The 23,490-nt window shown below is 41.6% G+C and overlaps 2 protein-coding genes across 3 annotated transcripts; one reads left to right on the top strand and one right to left on the bottom strand.

The window, feature by feature from the left end:
- Positions 1-479: 479 nt before the first annotated feature.
- On the bottom strand, positions 480-2,675 carry LOC311040663 (eukaryotic translation initiation factor 4 gamma 1-like; the record flags this gene model as incomplete). Its single annotated transcript, XM_084050992.1, has 1 exon — positions 480-2,675. One exon carries the CDS (start codon positions 2,673-2,675, stop codon positions 480-482), a length of 2,196 nt encoding a protein of 731 aa, XP_083907118.1.
- Positions 2,676-4,084: 1,409 nt separating this feature from the next.
- Positions 4,085-22,937, top strand: LOC311040939 (uncharacterized protein). Of its 2 annotated transcripts, XM_084051375.1 has the most exons (11): positions 4,085-4,228; positions 6,786-6,931; positions 7,047-7,128; positions 7,723-7,858; positions 7,958-8,160; positions 8,709-8,845; positions 10,393-10,534; positions 12,440-12,721; positions 12,949-17,826; positions 17,899-19,810; positions 21,178-22,937. In XM_084051375.1, exons 1-11 carry the CDS (start codon positions 4,100-4,102, stop codon positions 21,183-21,185), a joined length of 8,055 nt encoding a protein of 2,684 aa, XP_083907501.1. In that variant the 5' UTR covers positions 4,085-4,099; the 3' UTR covers positions 21,186-22,937. The 2 variants fall into 2 exon arrangements, with proteins under 2 accessions (XP_083907501.1, XP_083907500.1); XM_084051374.1 differs by having other exon boundaries at positions 12,949-19,810.
- Positions 22,938-23,490: the final 553 nt, after the last annotated feature.

The raw sequence follows: 23,490 nt of genomic DNA, 5'->3' as shown, positions 1-23,490 counted from the left end.
ATTTAACACCCTTTATAACACTAACACATTACTTCCCTTTAAACACGTTGAAACAGAGATCATACCAAGAAATCACCCCAAGATTTCTTATAAAAAATCACCTTTAAACACCTTTAAAGTACAATGGTTAAACTATTCTATTTACTGAATATTCTATTGTTGTACTGTGCTGTGTTTATAATACTGTATGTTAACTATTATTACTATTAATGCTGCTACAATGTCTAACAAAATAATTGTACTCTTTTGAAACTGTACACAACACTTAACAATAAAGAAACCTTAAACCTTGAAGATACAATATTATTACAGACACATTTAAACATTTTAGACAATTTATTATGCATTAAATTGATATTTACAAGTAAGTAATAAACGGTACAATGTTTTTCATAAGAATGATTGAGATATTTAATTGATATTTACAAGTAAGTTATATGGTACATCATTATTTGATGATTGAAGAATGATTGAGGTATTTAATTGATATCAACAAGTAAGTTATGTAGATCATTGTTTAAAACAAACGTGTTGACATTTTTGTCCTCGGGCAGAAAGTCTTTCCAGCTAAGGCCCGCCCCCCTCCACATGTCTCCCAACTTTGCCTGGCTCATTCCTTTGCAATGTAGAATGAGGATGCGGAGCAACAGGTTTCCAGCCATACCCAGAGGAATGAGAGTCTTGGAGATCTCCTTGAAGAGCTGTCCCATGGGGATACCTCCCTTGTGGACCATGGGGGCGATCAGCTCAGCCAGATACAGCCAGAAGTGTGGGATGTCTGTAGACATGTCCTCCGCCACGTCTAGGATCTCTTGAAGCCCTTTGTAGTACTGCTGTATGGGCATTATGCCAGCCTTGACGAGCTGATGCAGCAGCTGCCCCATGTGGTCTCTGGCGATGGCGCTGCGATCTAGCATGGACTCCAGGCCATTCCGCACAAACACAAAGAGCAGCTGACCGCTGTTCAGCTCCTGTACACACTGCAGTGCCTCCTTCATGTCGTTGATGTGGAGGTACTCTTCGATGATGGCTGTGGATTTCTTCTCCACTTCCTCTTCGGTCAAGGCGGGCTTGGTGGGGGTCTGGGGAGGTGGGGGGTTAGGAGCAGCCTCCTGCTTCATGTTCTCTGTTGTGCTCCTGGCATGCGCTCTGCTAGTGCTGTTGTTCTGAGTCAATAGTCTGTCTGAATGAAGAGAGGAGCCTGAAGAGGGTTGCTGCAGATCAGAGAATCTGTTCAGGGTACTGGTGGCTGGACGGATGCCCAGCTCTGAGCCAGGGTCAGCAGGCTTGACACTGGTTCCAATGCTGCTGCCTTTATAGCCTTTGTTCCCTGGGGCCAGCAGCTGGTTGTTAATGTCAAGAACACAAGTATTGGTCATTTTGCTTAGGCGTGAAGTATCGATGGGTTGGTTGTTGGTGGAGATAGAGAAGCTGTTCCAGCCCTTGGCCACCCTACCCTGTCGTGGGGTGTATGAGCCCCGTCCTGCGGGCCGGCCTCCACCCAATCTGTCGCCTGAGCCTCTGATTGACTCCTTGGAGATGAGGGTTTGCTGGACCTTCAACTGCTCAATTTGCACCTCCATCTCAGCATCTTTGTGGATCTGCTCGATGGTCTTGGGACCCTGGTCTCCTCGCCTGGGCACCCAGTTATTCTGTTGGAGGTCCAACACATCCTGCAGCATGAAGCGGATCCTGGGGGAGGTCTTCCTCTCCTTGACGATCTTCTCCATCTGGTCCATGCAAGGCTTGGCCATCTCAAAGTCTATGTCCTTTCCAATGGTGGAAATAAGTGTACACAGGCACTCCAGGGACTCCTCGTCATGTGTTATGAGCAGCTTATTGATGATGCACTTGTCCATGGTCGCCGCCGTCATCATCTTGAGCTTGAATAACTCCCCAATGAACTTAATGTTGCCCAGGGAGCACCTCCTGGCCTTGTTTTTGTAATGGTCCAGTTCCTCTTTGCGAAGATGCTTCTCCTCCCCCTGGGCAGCATCCAGCTCTTTCTGCTTCTTGTCAAACTCTGTCTTACAGCGGTTGAGCAACAGCCTGCGTAAATTCACACAGACTCCTGGCTTATCTGCGCTGGGGACCTTGAGCTCCATAAGGCAATGGCACATTTTGGCATAGAACACAGAGAAGCTGGGCTCTGAGATGGCCTTCTCAAAAATGATGTCGATGACTCCCTTAAGCCGGCCCTCCGTGTCGATGGTGAGCTCCCTCACCTGCTTCGTCAGCTGTTGGAACTTCTGGAGGGTTAACTTGTTCAGGATGCCACGCACACGGTTGAACAGATCCTGGGTCTTGGCCTCTTCTGTGTCGCCGACCTCCTGAGACCTCTGTTGCTGCTTGCCGGAAGGCTTCCAGGCCTCCTTGGCCTTGTTGAGCTGCACGTAGACGGACAGGGAGAAGTGGCGACGAGGTATGTCTCTCCAGCCTGTCTCTCCAGCGGAAGGCCTGAAATCAGAGCCACGGTCCATGCCTCCTGGTAGACGCCAGCTGGTGTTGGCCTTTCCCAGGGGCTTCTTGCTGCTGACTCTGTCCAGGATTACATCACTGATGGCTAGCAAGCCCTCAGGTTTCTTCATGCTGACTGCGATGAATTGTAGGCTGAGAATGAATCCTCTGTTGTAGCTGATCTTCTCCATGACAATGTCCACCACCACAATCACCATCAAGCAGAAATGAACACTCCATTGCTGTGGTCTGCCTTTTATACGCGACGACGTTCATCAACAACGTGCAACGACTTCGCTGTCGCACATTGGCTGTTTCATTTTGAAACTAAACAACGCGGGTCCAATGAGCAGTTGCGCGTGCCGCTGTACACAAGCGCGTCCAATCAGCACGACTTCGGCGAGGCAATTCGTGACACGCCCACCGAGCTGAAGCAACGTCAGAGTTAACGTCAGGTGCAGTGTTGCCAAGTCGGTTTACTATAAGCGACTTTGGGCTTCTTTTGCGGTTTTTTGGGCTTGTTTCTAACGTGTAGCTGACTTGCTTATTTAGGCTTGCTTCCAAATGTTTTTATTATTTAAACCAGTGGTTCTCAAATATTTTCATGAACATGTTTTGTGCCGGGGGAGCATTTGTGTTAAAATGTTTCAAAACAAATATTCCAAACATTCCACATTATATTGCAAGAGTTTTTGAAAATAGCAGATCTACAAGCTCACAACGCGTTACATCGCGTGATTTTGTAGATCTGCTATTTTCAAACAGCCGACGGTTTAAAGTGCTGTTTGTTGCTTCTTTTGGGCTTGTTATCCTAGACCTGATTGCTCATTTCTCTCACAAAATATGGCAGCACTTGTGATGTATGGTCATTTAAATACAAATAATAACATACTTTACTGCATGTTCTGATGGACGTTATTATGTACGACATACAAATCTCGTAAGGGGGTTCTTTTCAAGATTTTGGGGGAAATAGCAGATCTACAAGCTCACATGTTGTGACTTGTAATTTCAAATACTCCTGGGGACCACCTGGAACGCCCTCAAGGACCCCCTGGGTCCCCGGACCCCACTTTGAGCACCACTGCTTTATCCAATCACATCTCCCGACACAGTACGCCGGTATGTTACGTTTGCGTGAATTACGGTTGCGTTCACGTCACGTTGTAGTCACAACGTTGCCATGTCCGGTTATTATAAGCGACTTTGGGGTTATTTTTCTGTAAAGTTGTTAGTTGCGGGTTGCGTTTTTTTGGGCTTTTTTTTAAAGAGTAGTTGCTTATTTGGGCTTGTTTCCTAATGTTGTTTAAACCAGTATTTCTCACATACATTCATGTCAAGAATCCCCAAATTCATGTGTAATTGTCTGCGGACCCCCATCTGAAAACATTTTATGCCAGGGACCCCCCCCCCATACCAGATTTGTGTTGTTAAAATATCAAATTGTTTTCAAGATTTTTGTGAAAATAGCCAATGTGTTATTTTTAAAGTCTCGCTAATGTTGGGCTTGTTTTTCATAGACCCGGTTGCTTGTTTCTCTCTCAAAACCTGGCAACACTGTTAGTCGTCGTTGTTGTGTGTTCCATGGCAGCAGCACAGCAGCAGCACCACCAGCAGCTACGCGCAAGCCTACAGAAGCAGTATGGCGGAAGAGGGCAGTGCACTCGACTTAGAGGGCTTCGAGAAGCAATTACAAAGTTTATTTAAAAATGGTTGCTCGAGTCATGCGGTGCAGGTGGACGGTAAAACCTTCTGTTCTGAATTCCGCAAGGTAAGACAGTCCAGAGGCAACGGTTTTTAACGAATTCAAATGAAAACCCCCGAAACACACCACTAGCAAGTCTTCAGGTTCCCCTCCCCCAGAATTCCCCCAGAAATCAGCTAACGTTTTTAGCCTCAATTTTAGACTTTTTCGTCGCCCGAAGCACAAAAAAAAGACGTTTTCAACTTTTCCCCGTTGATATCACATCATGTTTCATTGTTGTCAGCCGTGCGTCATTATTGTCGAGCTGCTGCACGCTCGCGTGACGAAGTCTGAGCATAACATTAGCCGTTAGGTTAGCTAATCCACTGATAATAAGATATTCCATGCATGTGGTGTTTTATCACAACAACAACTGACCTGCGTCACCGAACTGACTGTCAACTGACATGTTAATGACCGTTACCGTTCAATTAGTCAACTAAACACCACAGCTAGCTGTTTAGCTAGCCCAACGTATTAGCATGGTTAGCTTAGCATTTGTACCACAAACAACAAAGTCGTTTCTGGGCAACAACCATATAACATATGCATTCAATAAATATAGTAGTGGATTAATTGTTGACTAATATTTGACGTTGGTGACCAGTGTTGCCCTCTGTGAATGCGAACTAATCATGCTAGTTACTGTTATGTTATCAACAACAAGGTTCCAATATGTCATCGAAGTTTTTAGATACTAATGTTGTATTAGGGTATTTTGGTGACAGCGTTGTCATACAGAGAAGTGGATTTCAGCACCAGCCGCCCCATTGTTGACAGAATGTTGTAATAAGGCTGTCATGTTACAATGTTATTCAACAGCTAACTGATTATCCAATTACAATTAATTGCATCAGTTGCATGTTGCTCACGACCGTGACAGTGGTACTGTTGAGGCTGCGCTTAACTATTGATCTTTGACGTGACTTTTTGATTTAGAAAAAGATGAAGGGAACTTCATTTATTTTCCAAGTACACAGGCATATTGCTGCGATTTCTTCTTTTTTGTTGTTGTGCTTTTTACCCCTTTTTTCCACAATTTAGCCATTATGCCAATTGATTCCTCCCCACACACCTATGGTCTCACTGCTCTTGTATCCTACTGATTCACCTATCAGTGAGGAGCCTCCACCTGAATGATGTAGAGCCTTCGTCCTACAACCCCCGCCCAACACTTCTTGCTGACAGGTGCCGCCCCAGCCTGTAGGTTTACATGCAGTGATACTTATGGTTTGGCCAGGTATGGTCTAAGGGGGGCGATCGGCCCGGCAGTGCTGTCCATGATGGACGATGGCTCCCCCATTTGGGCAATGGCCGCAAAAGACAACACAATTTGGTGGTTGTTTTGGTAAAGTCCACTGGCACGTTGGACAGAACTTTTCAGTTGTGACAATGTTAAAGCCGAATGACACCTTGGTAGATGGGTTGTGTAGTTACCAATTACCATTGTCATGATGTACCTCCAAATATTGGCATGATATCTTCAGTAGCTGCTCTGTTGATTGCCGCTGTTTTGAGTAAGTGTATCACAATCACTGAAAGTTCAAAAGAAAAGATGGAATGAGAACAAAGATGACTACAGAGGTACCCTCTGTGAATAAATATATAAAAGTTAATTTAAAGGACACATTTGGTAGAAGAAATTCAAAAGCAGATACAGAATCTGCTTGCATGAACTGGACATCAGTTCAGAGTGTAGAGACATAAGGTGGTAGCCGTTTTTCCTGCAAATCAAGGCACCTGGGTGCTACAGAAGTTGTGTTTTTTGTTGACACTTTGATCCTGTGCCCATTTTGCACAAATTAGGGTTGCATAATGTGGGCAGAAAGTACACTATTTGAGACAGGAGGCTATACTAAACATACCTCCTTTGCTTGTGAAAAGTATCAAATGCATGCATGCGTGTGATGCCTACCCTTTACCTTAACTTAACCATTAACATTGGCTCAAGAGAGTGACCTTGCAAGCATGTTCGATATACGTTAGATTTTAAAAGTTGCCCGCTTGTTGTTGGATCATATAAACAGCAGTTATATTCGGAATATGGTTAGAACATGGCTTATATATCAAGTTACAGCTAGGCAGTATATTGTAATTTTACATAGTCCATTGAATTTGTCCCAGTATTGTACTTTGAGCATATATTCATACCTACATCCACAAAATGGGGCATTTTGGTGGTTTCCATTTACTGTCCCCTAGACCCCTGAATGGTACTTCCAGAACTGGTGGAGCAGTTCGACAACCACAGTCTTAATCAGGCAAGGTGGGTTTGGCTGACGAACACAGTTGATCCTGTACCTGAATTGTTGTGCATACTATTATTCATATATAGTTTTCTGGATCTTAACAATATTGCAATATTGGCAGGTATGTCCGTGAATGGAGAGCTTGAGTGCTACAAGTGTGCAATCTGCACAGTGGGAAAACTTACAAATACCACACATACTTACCAATAGGTACCTTACTACAGTATGCATTTTTGTGGCCAGTAGTGACAGTGACACCATCCATTATAATGGATAGAAATGGAATAAGTATTCATAACAATTAATTTGTGATGTCTCTCTCCCCCCCTCTCTAGCTGGTGGAGGAGTACACATGTCACTGGCAAACTCCACTGCCTCAACTCAGGATATTTGAGATGGCTCTTTGCTACTTTGTTCGAGGCTCTTTCTTCTTTCCAGTAGGCTGTGATGATGTACACTACATGCTCAGCAGTCTGGCCTTGTAAGTAACCCTGGCGGAGGCCTTTGTTAGGACTGTTAATAGGAAACAGGATGCACATTTCAAGAATTAATTTCTTGCCCAAAGATACATTTATAGGATTTATGTTCCCTCACAGGAGTGTGTTTGAGCTCTTGCTGTTTTTTGAAAAGAATGACTTCAATCAGGATCCACTGAAACACTTCACTGTTACATTCCAGGTGAGGCTTCAAACCATTTATTTTCTGATTTTGTATTTCTGTGAAGGGATTTGACAGTAGCTGTCATTGTTACAACTTGCCCCTTAAATGCAGCACTACAGTATATTTAATACAAATAAGTATAAATCACAAGTGCACCCTCCCCTGGTTCCAGTGCCATTTTGGATGTCTGGGTGATGATGTGTTTCACATAGAGCAGGGCTCTATGTGGAACCGTTGGCCGTTGGCCCCTCACTGGGAGGTGCGGCGAGACTTGAGGGTGAAAGGGACAGCCAGTTGGGTTAATCTAATCAACAGGAAATATATTGTAGTTAGGCTACTTATGGTGCACATTGTATTTCGCACTCTCTCACTCTACCCCCTCCCTTTCTCCCTCTCCCCCTCCCCTACAAATTGACTAGGGCAGATAGACCTAAAAGCTTGGGTGAAGATGAAACAAGATTTATAATTTATAATAGTGGCGTTAATTGTTATTTATTGACTGGTGTTAACTAAATGGTGAACTTAAACTTACTGTATTTCAGTAGTAGAAAACCCCTATACAGATTGTGTGCATTACGGTAGTCCATCTCTTTCTTCCCTGCTGTCTTTCAGGAATGTCATATGTCCCTTGCAAGGCATCAGAATGTTCACTTGCTCGAGGTGAGCAATTGCTTACAAGATGGCGGGCCATGGTCGAACGTCACTCTGCAGTCCATCCTCACACAGTCCACATTACCTCAGACTGAAGGTTTGTAACTTATCTCTTATACCTGCCACATCTGTTCCTCATTAGCTCTCCATTATATAACTAAATGGACATTTCTCCTCCTATTTGACTCCTCCACAGTGGACAGATATATCAGCTCCCAGCTGCCGGTGTTGTTGGAGCTGCGGATACACTACCTGTTGACCTGTGAGAGGGTCAGTGAGGCCATGGCCCTGGCCAAGTGGTGCTCTAAGCATCCCACGGCAGGGCAACATCACTTCTTCCTCCAGGTGTACCTCACCTGGCTTCACAAAACCTCCCAGCATGACCTTCTGAACAAAGAGGTGGGCTGAGTGACTGTGTTGTATAGAGATGTGTACACTGCACATGTGATGTGTATGAGGGAGGACAGTTTAATAATATTGAGTGAAAGTACAAATCGATTTATTATATCTAAATATTATTTTTCAGAAGTGTTTTTGAAATTATTGTAGAGAGACAGGAAATTATGTATGGAGCGGGGAAAAGTGTAAATATTGTGTTTAGGATTTGTGTAACAATACAATTTGAATACAACCATACAACTTGATTTGGCAGCCAGTATCTACAAAATGTCTTGTTTAGTGTGCTCTCTGAAACGCCTCTCCTTCTGAGAAAAAAGTCACGTGTCTTGAGTTAAACTATTCCATTGTTTATTCCTTTAGTTGTGGACATTTAGTGCAGATATTAACGGCACACTCCAAAGGTATATAGAGTAATAGTTAAGTATTGGAACACAGCAGCAATCAAACCAGGAACTACACATTATTCAGATATCGACCGGTGTGCTCTGAAAGGGACTTGAATGATGTAATCAATGGCACTGGTTTCTCTGCCTTTTTTTCTCCCTCAGGTGGCGGATGTTAATGGCAAAGATGCTGTTCACGTCATCTGTAATATGGAGAGCGATGAAAAAGATGAATCACTACTGGCCCTCACAAGAGCCTTCCTCTCCCAGCAGCTCCGAAGAGGAGACATGGACCACTTGTGGTAGGTTTTACTGTCAATAGAAATCCACAAATAATACTAAAGGGCGATTTAATTGCGTTTCTCTCGTTGAGCATTGGAACAGTATGAATAAAATTTACATTTATTTTAGGTTTTGTAAACATAAGCTGCACAGGGCAGATAACTTGCATATAAAATTATGTTATGCTTTCAAAAAAGATTAATTGTGAAAATAGCTGATCTACCAGTTCAAAACGCGTTGCATTGCACACGTTTTGAGCTTTTAGATCTGCTATTTCCACAATTTTGTAAAATGAAATTTCTTAATATGGAAATGATTATGACAATTATGCAAAAAAAAATGCGAACTATCTCAAATAAATGCGTGACAAGGCCTTTATTGTAAGCACGTATTCAACAAAAGTTACAGTGCCATTCAGTTGATGCAATTTAAACACAAGACAGACACAACACAACACATATGAGTAGACAGCCTAACCTTGGTGAACTTCGACATGCTAATTGGCTAGGTTGAACAATGGCAACACTGATATGACTGTTTTGACCTTAGAGGGGGAAGGAGCAGTAGCATTGGGGAGGAAGCTAATCAATCATTATTTTGTTATTATTTTGTAATTCTGTCCTGTCAAAATATAAATTTAACAAAAGATATGCGTCAGGGTTTGCAATCAGTCGTGAGGCAGCAGTAGTTTGGATAGTACTATGTTGTTAACTATTTTAATTGTGTGTAGTGCTTTCTTCTGGTAAGCTACTGCACATCACATCAAGTGGTGCAAATTGTGTTTTGTTCGCCAAGTTTCTGGTCCCAGAAGGACGCATGAATGCATTTTGCTCTGACAATTTCTGTTGTGGCTGGGGATTCTACCAATGTGAAGTGTGAATGATCACAAAGAATTGTGTCTACTTCACCAGTCATTTTGGCACTAGGGGATTGTATGGCATGGAAATAAAAAATGAGCATGTGCTTAGAACAGAGACAGACATTGTTATTTAATAACATGACAAACCCCTTGAGATTCAAAAGCCTGGGAGCTACTGTAGGTTATGCATAGGGCTTTAACCAAGGCATGCCTGCAATTGTTCTGAGCAGAGCAAACGACTGATCCAATTGCATTCCCATTTGTGCATGGTTTGGCACAGAACGGTTTAACCCATTTAGGGCGGGAACCCCTATTTGTAACTATACCTTTTAAGACAGGAATCCCCTTTGGGGTTGTTGTTGCTCTGTACAGTATATAACTGTTTTGTCATTTTTTAATAAATATTTGAAGTTTTTCAGAAAACTTGGGTCAGGATTTAGAAGGCGTTTTAGACTCGGCTCAGGTCTAAATGAGTTAAACCGTGCCCATTCCTAGATTTGAGAAAAAAGGTAACCATCTCTATTTGGCGTGTGATTAAAATCATTTGTAGACAAGAGAGACTGAGCCATTCTCAGAGCACTTGAATATTGCTAGTAAATTGTCTTCTCTTATGTCTGTGCCAACTGTCTTGCATAAGTCTAATGTAGTCTAATGTTGCTGCATGTTGTAGAAATATTTACCATTTTAATTGTCTTAAATTTCCTACAGTGATCTTGTCTTCATATGGAGCAAACTACATATGCGGTTGCAAACCTCCAAACAAGTTTTACTTGAGGAAAGCCATGAGCTGATGCTGTCTGCCACCAATGTCAATTCAATCTTCCCGTTCATCAGAGTCGTTCTGGAAGAGGTGAGATATGAAAACAAGTATTTTCATTATAAAAAGCTACTTTATTTTACAGTTAAACTTAAGACAGCGGTTTGTATGATGCTACAGTATAGCTGTTTTAAGTCCAAAGAAAATGGTGCCCAATCTGCCCATGTTCGTGTATTTGTGTATTTTAAAATGTCTGAATAATCTGAGATGCACTGGGAAAATTCAATCAGTCAATCAATAGATTTGCAATCATGGCGATGGGGGATGTATTAGATAAAACTTAAATAATATTCAGCGTGGTGGTATTCAGATTTCGCTTCACATTATCTCTGCAGTTATTTGATAACTGATGCGTGAGGGGCCTATTTGACAAAAAAGCGGGCAGATAAAAGGACCTGCTCTAAACACTGCTCTAAACAACGCAGATTTCACTGAGATTTGGGGATGCTAGTTTATGCTACAAATGTCACGGTTTGTTGCAGGGATACCATTTCACCACATTAGCTACAAATGATCTTGGGAGTCGTATTAAAATGGCCTTTAAACAGGGTTTAAATATTCTATTAGTTTTGCCTGTAATTGTCTTCCAATATATGTGGGTGGGTCTTATTTCTTACAAGAAAGCGCCACATATCATGAACATAACATCCACTTTTGGAATTTGGAATCACATGTTGAGGGCCTCTATACAATGCGCCTCCAAAAGCATGTAGCCTAATGCAGTTCAATGTGCAATGTGTTGCTTCCAGAAGTAAATGGCAAATCAACAATTAATGTTAGTAGGCTATAATTGATAATGTAATGTTACTTTGTCAATGCCCATTTCCGCACGTGAAGAATCTTGGAATCGATACATTTCCACACCTCTAATATATAGTATAGATCATAAAACAATTGCTGTCACCCAATAGAGCAGCAGTGATGTTGCTAGGTTTTCAATCTAGTGAGTCCCGGGACTCACTGGTGGTCATTTGAATGAGTCCCAGGAACATTTTATGTCCTTATAAAATGTGTTGTTTTTGAGAAATTGCAGTGTTAATTTTGATATTATATGGCTATAATCATGGTTATATTCATGTGTGCTGATAATGTATCTGGAAAAACAAAAAAGTAAAAACTAAATCCTGAATCTGAATCATTTTGGGGGGAAAAGGTTTTCCCAAAATGCTCTCTTTATTTTTCTTATTAGTACAAAAATAAATCAATAATAATGAAGTTTATTTTTTTTACCTCGACAGTCAAGTCGAGGTAAAATAGCATGCGTCCACTGGACAGAAACTGTATCAACCTACAGTTTTAATATTGATTTTAAAGATCAGTAGAATTAGGTTAGGTATGATGTTTATTTTATGCCTTTCTGTACCTACAATACACAATGCATGTCCTACTGTACATTGTATTCACTACTCCTTGGAAAGTCAAAAACTCAGAATACATATGTGACAAAGATACAAAGTTCATAATAATAATGATGGGAAAAATATAAGTTACACTTACAGAAACAAATAGGAACTAAAGAACAACAACGTTATGTTTTAGTGGGTAGCATAATTGAGAGCTTGCGTCTCTCTCACTGCCTGTAGAGAGACGCAGCCACTCTGGAGAGAAGGAGACGAGTCCCGCTCCGCTTTCACCTCGGCTCTGGCCTGGGTATATTAGTGCTGGAATGCCACACGTTATAAGTGCTGAATTTGATCATAACATAGCCATAGTCAATTAGTGCAACCACAAAGTTACCAGACAGTAGGTAAATATACGTACAGTATGAAGGAAACAGCAGCCAGAATACTGTACAATATTTAAGAAATATTAAAGGTCACAAGAATGGTTTGATGTTGAATTCCTCATTTAAGCCATTAGGAGCCATTGTATTGAGAGCATCTATGCATATTTCAGAGGTCATACTCAACAGTGTCATTTTGTCAATATTTATTTTAGTTGGGCAAAGATGGGTTCCAGTTTTGTGTGGAGCTGTGCACCAAGGCCCTGCAATCCTGTCTTCCTTGTGACGTCCTCACCAAGTCCCTGATCTACAAGACCATCGCTAGACTTTTTCCCAATGACCTGGAGATGTGCAGAGCCTGTGCCCTGTTGGTCTTCTTCCTGGAGCCCACGGTGGAGGCTTACAAGATGGTCTTCCTCCTCTACACACACCCTGACCAGGAGTACCATGCAGAGGCCAGCCCCATCGGCAACCATGTTCGCTTTGAGACACTACAGGTAGTGCACAGCCTTAATAAATCATCACCAAATACAGTATGTGGATAAGTCATAAATAATACAGTTTATTTCTACTCTGCAGTGTCATGTACTATTTTCTTTCTTTTTTTTATTGTTTCTGTCAATGTAGCCGTTTTGTGTGAAACCTGCTAATCCTTGTGCATTATCCTGCTCTTGATTGATTGTAACTTTTACATTTAATTAAAAATGTTACTCTCTCCTTGCAGGTCCTGAAGAAGGGCTTGGACTTTGACCCTGAGCTCTGGGACCTTATGGCTCTGCGAGCCAGCTGTTTAAATCTGATGAGTGAGAAGGTGGAGAGCGCTGCCTTAGAAGAGATCATGGAGGACAAGTGGGTCCCTGACTACTGCACCAAATATCCCACTTTACATTTCAACACCCATTCAAGCAACTTCCAGCAAAGAACAAAAGTGGCACACCAGGCAGGAGCAAAGAAGCGCCTGAATAAAGACGAGAAGAATCACTTGACAACCAAACGGGTTAAGGTCAGCTCTGATAAAGCTTCACAGTCAACTGTTGATCATGCTGTAAAGAAGAAGGGGAACCAAGGCTCAAGTGCTGGGAAGGAAACTTCAAAGGAATCTTTCAGACGGTCCTTTTGGCAGATGGACAAAACGGAAGACAGTTCAGAGGCGTATCACAGGCGTATCACACGGCTCTCAGAGCAGAAGCCCGCCAAACGGAAGATAAGAAAGCCGCGGTGGCTCATAGAGGACTCAGAAACTTGTGATAGCACTTCTCGTAATAAAATTAGACATCAGAATAACACTCGTGGTCAAGTTAAAAAGAACAGCTGGAAAACTCAACATCCAAATCAAAACCAACCTTCATTGGGGAAGAGTCTGGGATCTGGTCCAGTCAAGAACAACACAAAACACAAAGCATCAGGAATCTCTCGATTAACAGCAAAGGAAAGTGAGGAGCACTATAAACTTTCTATGGGCTTTACCAAACCAGCCACTCCCCCAGAAGTGATTCTTGAGCTCTCCCTACCAGATAATGAGGTGATGGGCTCTTTTCCTGAGGAGACTTTCCATAGACAAAGAGGACACCCACAAATGCTTCTGTATAAATCTACAGTGAAGGTTCCTATCAAGTCACAGCCAGAGAAACCTGTGCATCGCAAAGAGGTAGTCCTTAGATCACGTGATGAAAGTACCTTTGTGCAACATTTGCATTGTTATGCCCGGCGTCCAAAGGGCAAAGGTGTTGTGTCAAATATCCAAGCCTCTGTCTCAACCATCACTCGTTCCTCTGTGCAGAGCAGTCCACCCAAAGTACCACCAGGTGATCTTTGCGAGAAGCCTGTTGTGGAGATGAAAGTTACTATTGCCTCGCAATCTCCAGAAGCAGCATCCAAGCTGACCCAATCCCACATTGAAGAGATGGTTTCTCAAACCCAGGCCACCGACAAACTCTCACAAACGCCTATTGATGATAAAGTCTCCAAAAACACACCTCGTAAATCCTCACAGAAGCCATCTCTTGCTGAGGTTACTCAGAGTTTGGCAGCTAAGATCTCCAAACTTTCACCTTCAGCAAAAATCTCACCATCCATAACCACGGTCTCTAAAGTCACAGTAGCTGATAATATCACTTCCCAGTCACGTGATCCTGTTGCAACCAAAGCCACTCCTACCGCTGAGGAATCGCTTGTTGACCGAGAGGGTGAGGAGAAATCTGATGCAGTCTTAACCCCGTCTGAAAATAATCCTGTTGCAACCAAAGCCATTCTTACCGCTGAGGAATCGCTTGTTGACAGAGATGGTGAGCAGAAATCTGATTCACTCTTCCCCCTCTCTGAAAAGGAATCACCTACCGCCAAGGAAACGCTTACTGACAGAGATGGTGAGCAGAAATCTGATGTGCTCCTCCCCCTCTCTGAAAAAGGCAAAAACACTACAGCTCAAAGTATATTGGATTGTCCAAAGGAGATTACTAGTCCATTGTCTGATGCTACTAGTAGAGAGCAGCATGTTGCTTCTGATGCTGTGAATTTAGAAGAGCTGAATAATGAGAGCAGCTGTGTTTTAGGTTTTGCTGTCAATGAAGTTCCAGCCGTAGACTCAAAAGAGCTCATGACTTCCAGACATGATGTAACAAAAGATCCAACAGACACACATGCTATCGCTTATATTCAGAATGAAACTGGCACTTTTGAGAACACATCAACTCCAGAAGAAACATCCGAGCCAGAGGTTTCGAACACCAATGAGCATGGCAATAAGGACATATGTGCTCTGACATTACGTACAGAGATAGTGACTGAGCTTGCAACAGAAGCAGAGGGACTTAAAGAGCTAGCAAAAGACTACAGTAACTCTGAAGAGGTTCCTTCACTGCTTGAAAACCCATCAAATTGTCCTTACAAAATACCATCTACCTCTAATCCCTCTGTTAGCGAACAGGCTGCCCCTACTACTACCGAGCAAGAAGTCAGGCAAATTGAAATGGAATTGAAAATGGAGGATACAGATGTGGCAACTCCTGGGAGCAGTGACCCCATGGATGTCCCTCAGGAGTCAGAGGATGTCCCTCAGGAGTCAGAGGAGTCCGAGAATGTCCATCAGGAGTCAGAGGAGTCCAAGTTAGAGTATTGTTGCACCCTCTGCAACAAGGTCTTGAAGGGTCAACATGTGATTGCACATGCAATGCTCCACTACCGCAAAGATGAGTGCATGTTTTGTGGAATTCTGTTCAAAGATGACATTTGGGCAATGATGCACCTATCTGAACATATAGAGAAGCTAAAGAAACACAAAGAGACAGCAGGCAGTGAAGGCCAAGAAAATGAGGCTCCTGAGACCCAAGGAACCTGTAAGGTTAAGATGTCTGCCAAGGCTGAGACCTCAAGTATGTCTTCTGCGCCTCACAGAGGAAGACCTAGGAAGCCTATCATAAGCTCCAGGTGTTTAACCCCGCCTGGGTCAACTCCATCTGATCACAGGAAGTTACGGTCTAAAAGTAAGTCAAATGATGATCAATCTACGCAAAAACAGAGCCAGAACATGTTCAACCAGTGGTCTGGCAAAACAACGGTTCACAAAGTAAATGGGCATCTTATCAAGAGCCAAGATGATGAGCATGAAGGAACTGAGTCGGATACTTTGAACACAAGAGGGAGGTGCACTAGTAAACAGTCGGAGAAGAACCATCATGCAGAGGGACCAAGTGATGCATCTGAGGGGGATTTGTTACAAGAAAGAGGAGAGGTAGAGAAGGGATCTAGTACAACACCACTTATTGTAGGGAAAGAGCCCCAGTCGTCTTCACCTGTTAAAACGGAGGTAACTGAACCACTTCTTGTGTCAAAGACAGAAATAAAAACCAATGGAGGAACTCCTCTGGAAAATACTGCCGAGGCACAGGACAGGGTTTCGTGCCCTGTAGAAGAATGCACATGGTATACTGTACCATCTAAAAGCCGTGTTGCTCTCCTCTACCATGCTTTAGATCATCATTATGGAAACATCAAACCTTTAGAATTGGCTTTCCATGTTGGGAAAAGTCAATGTGACAGTTGTGGGAGGGTTGTCCGGAGTTTCCTACATTACCAGCACCATGTTGAATGTCATAGACTTATCCCGAGACATCCCTGCCTTCACAAGGGCTGTGGTGCCAGGTTCAAAACAACAAATGAAATGATACGGCATTCTAGGAAGCACGACCCACTGCAGGCGGTATGCTGCCTTCCCGGATGCTCTAAGCTCTTTATTTGTCGCTGGGCACTTAACCTTCACGAAAGAGAACATTACACCCCCAAATCCAACAAAACTGAGGTTGTTAAAGAAACTGATGTTTTGAAGGGCAAGACAATTTGTGACATGCAGTTGAAGAATAAACTTAAGGGTCACAAGTCGAAGACTTCCAAAACTTCACTACCTGCAAAAGCTGTTAAAAGAACTCAAAGCTTTAAAGCTACATGCCGATTAAGAGGCCAAGCTCCTGAAAACCCATCCATAAGGAAAAATATTCAAACTCTTCTTCCTGCAGCTATCAAAACAGAACAGAAGTCCAAGAGATCAAAGATAACAAATGATACCAAGGATTCAAAAGTTATCAACGACCTCTCTAACATGGAAGCCCCCACAACTCCTAGTACTTCTACAAAGAAATGTAGGCAGACGTTTAAGGGACAAGTACTTTCCAAAGCTCATGAACATCCCACTCCTTCCCTTGTTGGAACCAGCAGCAAAGTGGGGAAAAAGCACTTAATCAAGAGCATAAAATGCCATAAAAGAAAAGGTCGTCCTCCTGGATCAGTGAAATTAAAGTCAACTAAATCTGAGGGAAAAACTGTTGCTGATGAGAACTCAAAGTTAAAGTCAACCAAATCTGCGGAGATGCCAGTCATTGATGAGAATTTAAAGCCAACTAAAGATGAGGAAAAAACTCTCTCTGACAAGAAGTCAAAGTTAAAATCAACTAAATCTAAGGAGAAACCAGTGCATGATGAGAAAAAGTCATCAAAATCTGATGGGAAGTTAACATCAACTAAATCTAAGGAGCGACCAGTCACTGAAGGGAAGTTAAAGTCTACTAAATCAAAGGAGAAACCAGTCACTGAAGGGAAGTTAAAGTCTACTAAATATGATGAGAAACCGGTCACTGATGAGAAGTTAAAATCAACTAAATCTAAGAAACCAGTCACTGAAGGGAAGTTGAAATCAAATAAATTGAAAGTGAGACCAGTCACTGATGTGAAGCTGAAGTCAATTAAATCTGATGAGCAGTTTAAGTCAACAAAATCTAAGGAGAAACCAGTCACTGATGGGGAGTTAAAGTCAACTAAATCTGATGAGAAGTTAAAGCCAACTAAAACCAAGGAAAAGTCTGTTGCTGATGGAAAGTTGAAGTCAATTAAATCTAAGGAGAAACCAATCGCTGATGTGAAGTTTAAGTCGATGAAATCTGACAAAAAGTTAAAGTCAAGTACATCAAAGGAGAAACCAGTTACTGCTGGGAAGTTGAAGTCAACTAAATCTGAAGAGAAGTTAAAGTCCACTAAAACTAAGGAGAAGTCAGTTGCTGATGGAAAGTTAAAGTCAACTAAATCTAAGGAGAAACCAATCGCTGATGTTAAGGTAAAGTCAACTAAGTCTGACAAGAAGTTAAAGTCAACTAAATCTAAGGAGAAACCAGTCGCTGATGTGAAGTTAAAGTCAATAAAATCTGATGAAAAGTTAAAGTCAACTACATCAAAGGAGAAACCAGTTACTGCTGGGAAGTTAAAGTCGACTAAATCTGACGAGAAGTTAAAGTCAAGTACATCAAAGGAGAAACCAGTCTCTGCTGGGAAGTTAAAGTCAACTAAATCTGATAAGAAACCAGTTGATGATGAAAAATTACATTCAACTAAATCTGTCGAGAAACCGGCCCCTGATAAGAAGGTTAAATCAATTAAGTCTGAGAAACCAACCTCTAATCAGACACAGGAATCTGTCATTGAAGAGAAACCTGGCCAGTGTATGGAAAAAAATGTCCCTATTGCTACAGAGCTTTCCTCCGACAAAGGAAAGGAAGTAAGCAACATTCCTCAGGTGCATGATGAAAATATAATCCCAACAACTTGCTCTGATAACACAGTGGAGTTAAGTGTCCAGTCAGAGCATTCTTATAGTCAAGAAGTTAGCTCAAATATATCCGAGCCATCTGTAGGAGCTAGCAGTTCAAACCTCACTAGCTATCCAACTACATCCACTGCAGAAGAAACACTGGCATTAACAGCCAAGGAAAAGCCAAACAAATTGCCTGCAGCGAAGAAAAGGTGTCTCTCTAAAGACAAAAACCCTTCTTCCACCCCCTCAAAGAAAAGGAAGCTCCAGAAGGTTACAAGTTCAAACCACACTAGCCCTCCAACCCCACCCACTGCAGAAGAAACATTGAAATTAACTGTTCAGGAAATATCTAAGAAATTGGCAGTAGCAAAGAAACGGCAAACAGCTGTCAATAAAGATGAACCCATTCCTTCCACCTCCAAAAGGAAAAAGATCCAGAAGGTTATAAACACATCAGAACCCCCAAAGATTAAGAAAAAAAGGCCACACAAAGATCCCAGTACCCAGCTAGATTTGATGCAGCCCACCACTTCAAAAACTCCAGCTGAAGCCCAACAGGTTACTGGGTTCAGAAAGGTGGCAAAGAGCCCAGCAGACAAGACTGGAAAAAAGCCTTTAAAAAAGAAAAAGTGTGTTAATAATCAAGAAATCAGCTCAAATGATATATCCATGCAATCTATAGAAGCTAGCAGTTCAGACCACACTAGCCCTCCAATTGCAACCACTCCAGAAGAAACACTAGCATTATCAGCCAAGGAAAGGCCAAATAAATTGCCTGCAGCAAAGAAACGGTGTGACACTACAGACAAAAAACGTCCTTCCACCCCCACAAAGAAAAAGAAGCTACAGAAGGTTACAAGTTCAAATCACACTAGCCCTCCAACTGCAACCACTGCAGTAGGAACACTGACACTAGCAGCCAAGGAGAAGCCAAAGAAATTGGCGGTAGCAAAGAAACCGTGTGTCCCTAAAGACAAAAACCCTCCTTCCACCCACACAAAGAAAAAGAATCCTGAGAACGTTACAAGTGCATCAGAACCCCAAAAGATTAAAAGAAAGCCAAGCAAAGATCCCAGTACCCAGCGAGAAAAGGTGAGAAAGAACCCAGTCAAAGCGATTGGAGAAGTACATGAGGCACCATTGGCTTGTTCAGCCAGCAGCCCCGACGGTCAAGTGTTTGCCATGAAACTGGAGAACTGTCAGGTCAAGGAGGAAGAAGATGAAGCGAAGCCTAAAAAGACTCCTTTACTCGGGAAGAGGCCTTTCACTCGTCCCCCGCCTACGGCCTACCTCGACGAGCGCTACACCACCATGCCAAAACGTAGGAAAGTGTTGACGATGTTCCAGCACCAATCTCCTGTCGAGGCCATGTCTGCTGCTCATTCCATGCCTTCCCCGAGGCAGCGATGTGCCAGCTGTTTTATTTCTTTCAGCAGCGTGGAGGAGCTACAGACTCACCAGTCGGAGAAGAAGTGCTCAAACCTCTTTGGCTTCGACTCAGATGATGAGGGTGAGAATGATTTCAATCCAAAGTGATTTCGAAATAATTTGAGTGTGTGCGCGACCCCTTTTTTTCCCCTGCCAATTCTTAGTATTTGCCAGTTTACAATTTCACCAAAATGATACTAAATTATTTGTCTTTGTTCCATATTATACAATGAAACGTGTAGGGCTGCAACTGATTATCTTAGCAATTATTCCATTGATTACTTTTTTTAATTAATCGAGATTCGAGAAGCGTAATTTTTTCCCCATTATAGTTTAGAAATATATATTAACAAATTCATTAACCACTCAAGTGCTATTTTATACTTCAATGCTTAATGCAAAATTAGAGAAATAGCCCATCTACAAGTTCACACAGCGTCATGGTGCAACTGTGCTTGTGGATCGGCTATTTTCACTATTTTAAAAAATATATGTTTTGAAAATTTTCGCCTATAATAAAGACAGACCCTGATGAAGACCTTCTAGGTCGAAACGCGTTGGTCATACTCATTTGCCTTACTCTAAATAAAATCATATATTTTTTTCACTTGAGACGGAGTGGAATTATTTCTTAGCAAGTCTGCATTTCACACCTTTTTTGACAAGCAGTACTTCTTTGGAAATCCTCTTTTGGTGATAAAGTTTTGCAGTTAGAACTGCAGACTCACTCCCAATTTCGCACCGTAATCTGAAGACTCACCTCTTCAGACTCCACCTTGACCTAGCCTTGACAATTTACAATGTAGGCATTTAGCAGACGCTCTTAATCCAGAGCAAGTTACGACTTGACGACCATGCAGTCTTATGCAAAGGTCATAATGTAATTTAGACTGTCTATTTATTTAGACAGATGCCATGTTCATGTGTTGGCCTGGCATCCTATAGTTTCTATATTATGTTATAATGTACAGATTATTTATTTATTTATATTTGTACTGTTTAGACTGATGCTAGGTTCTTGGTTTATCTATGATCCTAGACTGTCTATGCATTTGATGTATGCGTTTACCTTACTGTAAGTCGCTCTGGATAAGGAGCGTATGCTAAATGCCTAATTTGTAAATTGTAAAAATAGGGATCAATTAATAGATTTGTATTCAATTATCGATTTATAGATGTTAATTCATTCATTTCATTAACTGTTGCATCCCTAGAAACATTCTGTCTGCTTTGTAAACATTAAGCAATTTGAAGATGTCTTTTGGGTATTTGGGTACAGATAACTTGTGATTAGCATTGACCACAATTGTGTACTTTATTGGCCTATTTTATCATCATGTTATGGTTGAATTAATTGCATAAATGAGTCTAATCAAATAATCAGATACAATTATAAAATCTGTTTTTCTGTAATTGTATTTTTGTCCCCCCCCCCTCCACCCTTTTCAGGCAACTGAAGACTTCCGCTCTTGTTTCAAAGAGAATTTATATATCATTTATTTTGGATGCAGAAGAGTCTTTGATTTATGGACAGACATAGGGAAATCCAACAGCACCTGTCATAACGGAAATCGGAGCTATATATCGACTTGGTTCTTCATACATTGTGAAAAGACTCCTGTCCTTGGACATAAAAGGGTGACCCGTTTCTACACCCTCTGCCTCTAATACAATGCCCTGGGATGGCTAGAACGTGTGAGATAGCCAACAGGTAAAGGTCTACTGAATTGACTCATGGCCAGACAGTCACAGCGGAAGAGCTAGTATTGAAGTGCCTGCCCTGGACCTAAACTGCTGTTTTACCTGGTCCAGAGAACCAGTGTTCTGTCTGAAAGACTGGACTCTTGTAAGCTGTGAAAAAACAAAGGCAATTTTAAACAAAACAAGGCTGCACCTGCAGTTAATAGGATGCACATTTTCTTTTACTTAAGTAAGCCATAAGTTAAACCACATTTGCTTCTTGCACTCTGTATAAATTGTCATAACATTTTAAGACTTTCCTTCATTGACTATTTGCCTTATTTTTTTTTATTTAAGCATAAGTCTCATGTACACTACTGTTTTAGACTAACTTAAGTTACATTTGCATACATTATTGAGATATATGTTCAAGCAGGATGGATGGAAAATTTAACTTCTTATAAAAGGCTATTTTCTTACTTTTTTTGCACATCCCAGAGTGGATGATTAATTTTGTGCTCTTTTTCTTTGTGCGCTGTATTTACTCCCACCACCCTATTTGTCCACTAGAGGGTGTTCTACACCATAGTAACTCACCTTCCTCATTGTGTCACCACCACATTCTATGGTCACCACACAACTGCTGTGTCCCAATTCAGGGGCTCTGGCTGTGTCCTTTGAGGCTGCAGCCTCTGAACTGGGACACAGTGAACGTTAGTTACCCTGTCTATAGGCAAATATTTTTTTTTAATAGTCTACTAAATTGGTTAATCTGATTAACCACTTAAGCCCTATTTTATAATTCGTCAAAAGTGTGGCACAGAAATGGCGTAAATAGCCAATCTACAAGCTCACAATGTGTCACATTGCAAGGTGGTGTGAGCTTGTATGTCTGCTATTTTTCTGTATTTTTGTTAACCGTATTTACATTTTTTAACAAATTTGATAATCTAATGAAAATGGGTTATTTTTTAACTTAGAACTTTTTTTTTTTTAAATAACTTGCACCCCCAGTGTTTTGTTGTCTGCAGCAATTATCAAGGAGGGAACGAAATTGAATTGAAAAATGATTCAGTCTTTTTTTTTTTTTTTTTTTACTTTAAACGTACATGTATAAAGGAAATGTTCCCATATTTGCGTTAAACTACCCTGGCCAATATCACCGCAACTGAAACGGCTCTCCCGTTCATTGTCAGCTGGGCAACTCTGGCACTCTGGAGTCTGGACCTCATTATTGGTGGACATGGTCTGTTCATGTCTGCAAACTCAATTTAAGACTTTACAGATACCAGTGTCTTAGGGTGGATATTCTCTTCAAGGATTCCTTGGTGGAAAAGAGGGTTAAAGAAGAAAATACAAGTGTGTCATGCAGAGGGCACAAAACTGTGACTGAGCAGTGAAAGGTTTTAATTTATTTGTATGCGTTATTTTCTATCTTTTGTAAATATGAGAGTTTGAATGGCTATTATATATGGGTGTTCCATCTGGGTTTATAACATGTTCTTGAAGTAAATAAAAGCTTATTTGAAATTGCATCAAATTGCCTAGTGGTAGTTGTTCCAATTTAAGTAATATTCAGTAGGCCTATAGCCTTTTATATAGGAACATGCTTTTTCTGAAAATTGAATAGGCAGCTCTGTAGTCTCTTAATACTGCAGTAGCTATGTAAAAAAAAAAAAAAAAAGCATCATTGTGTGGACATTGGGATATTTATATATATAGATAAAAAATACACACTTTATTTAAATTACAACCAAATTGAACTAGCAAAGGGAGTGTTAATGGACCTCTCCCCCATTTTCTGGATCATGCAGCCCTGCTCCCGGAAGTCTGTAGCAATCACTAGCAGCATACTGAGCATATAATAGGCAACTAGTACACTTTAAAACGGTAAGACCAAAGGGTAAGACATTAGAGAGACTGATCACCTCTGAAGCAGTTTAACATTTAACTGTTGGCTTATTGAGTCAACAGGGAGGCAGACCTTATGTATCCTATTTCCAGGGAAACGGGTTACTTGAGAGGGAATTGCCCCACATGACATTTTGATTTGGCTGTTTTAATTTAAGCTGGTATATGGTC

Source organism: Gymnoscopelus microlampas (genome assembly GCF_963454915.1).
Source record: "Gymnoscopelus microlampas genome assembly, chromosome: 24".
NCBI classification, from domain to species: Eukaryota; Metazoa; Chordata; class Actinopteri; order Myctophiformes; family Myctophidae; genus Gymnoscopelus; species Gymnoscopelus microlampas.
Note: the sequence above shows the minus strand (reverse complement) of the source record. Positions and strands in the feature narration are given on the sequence as shown.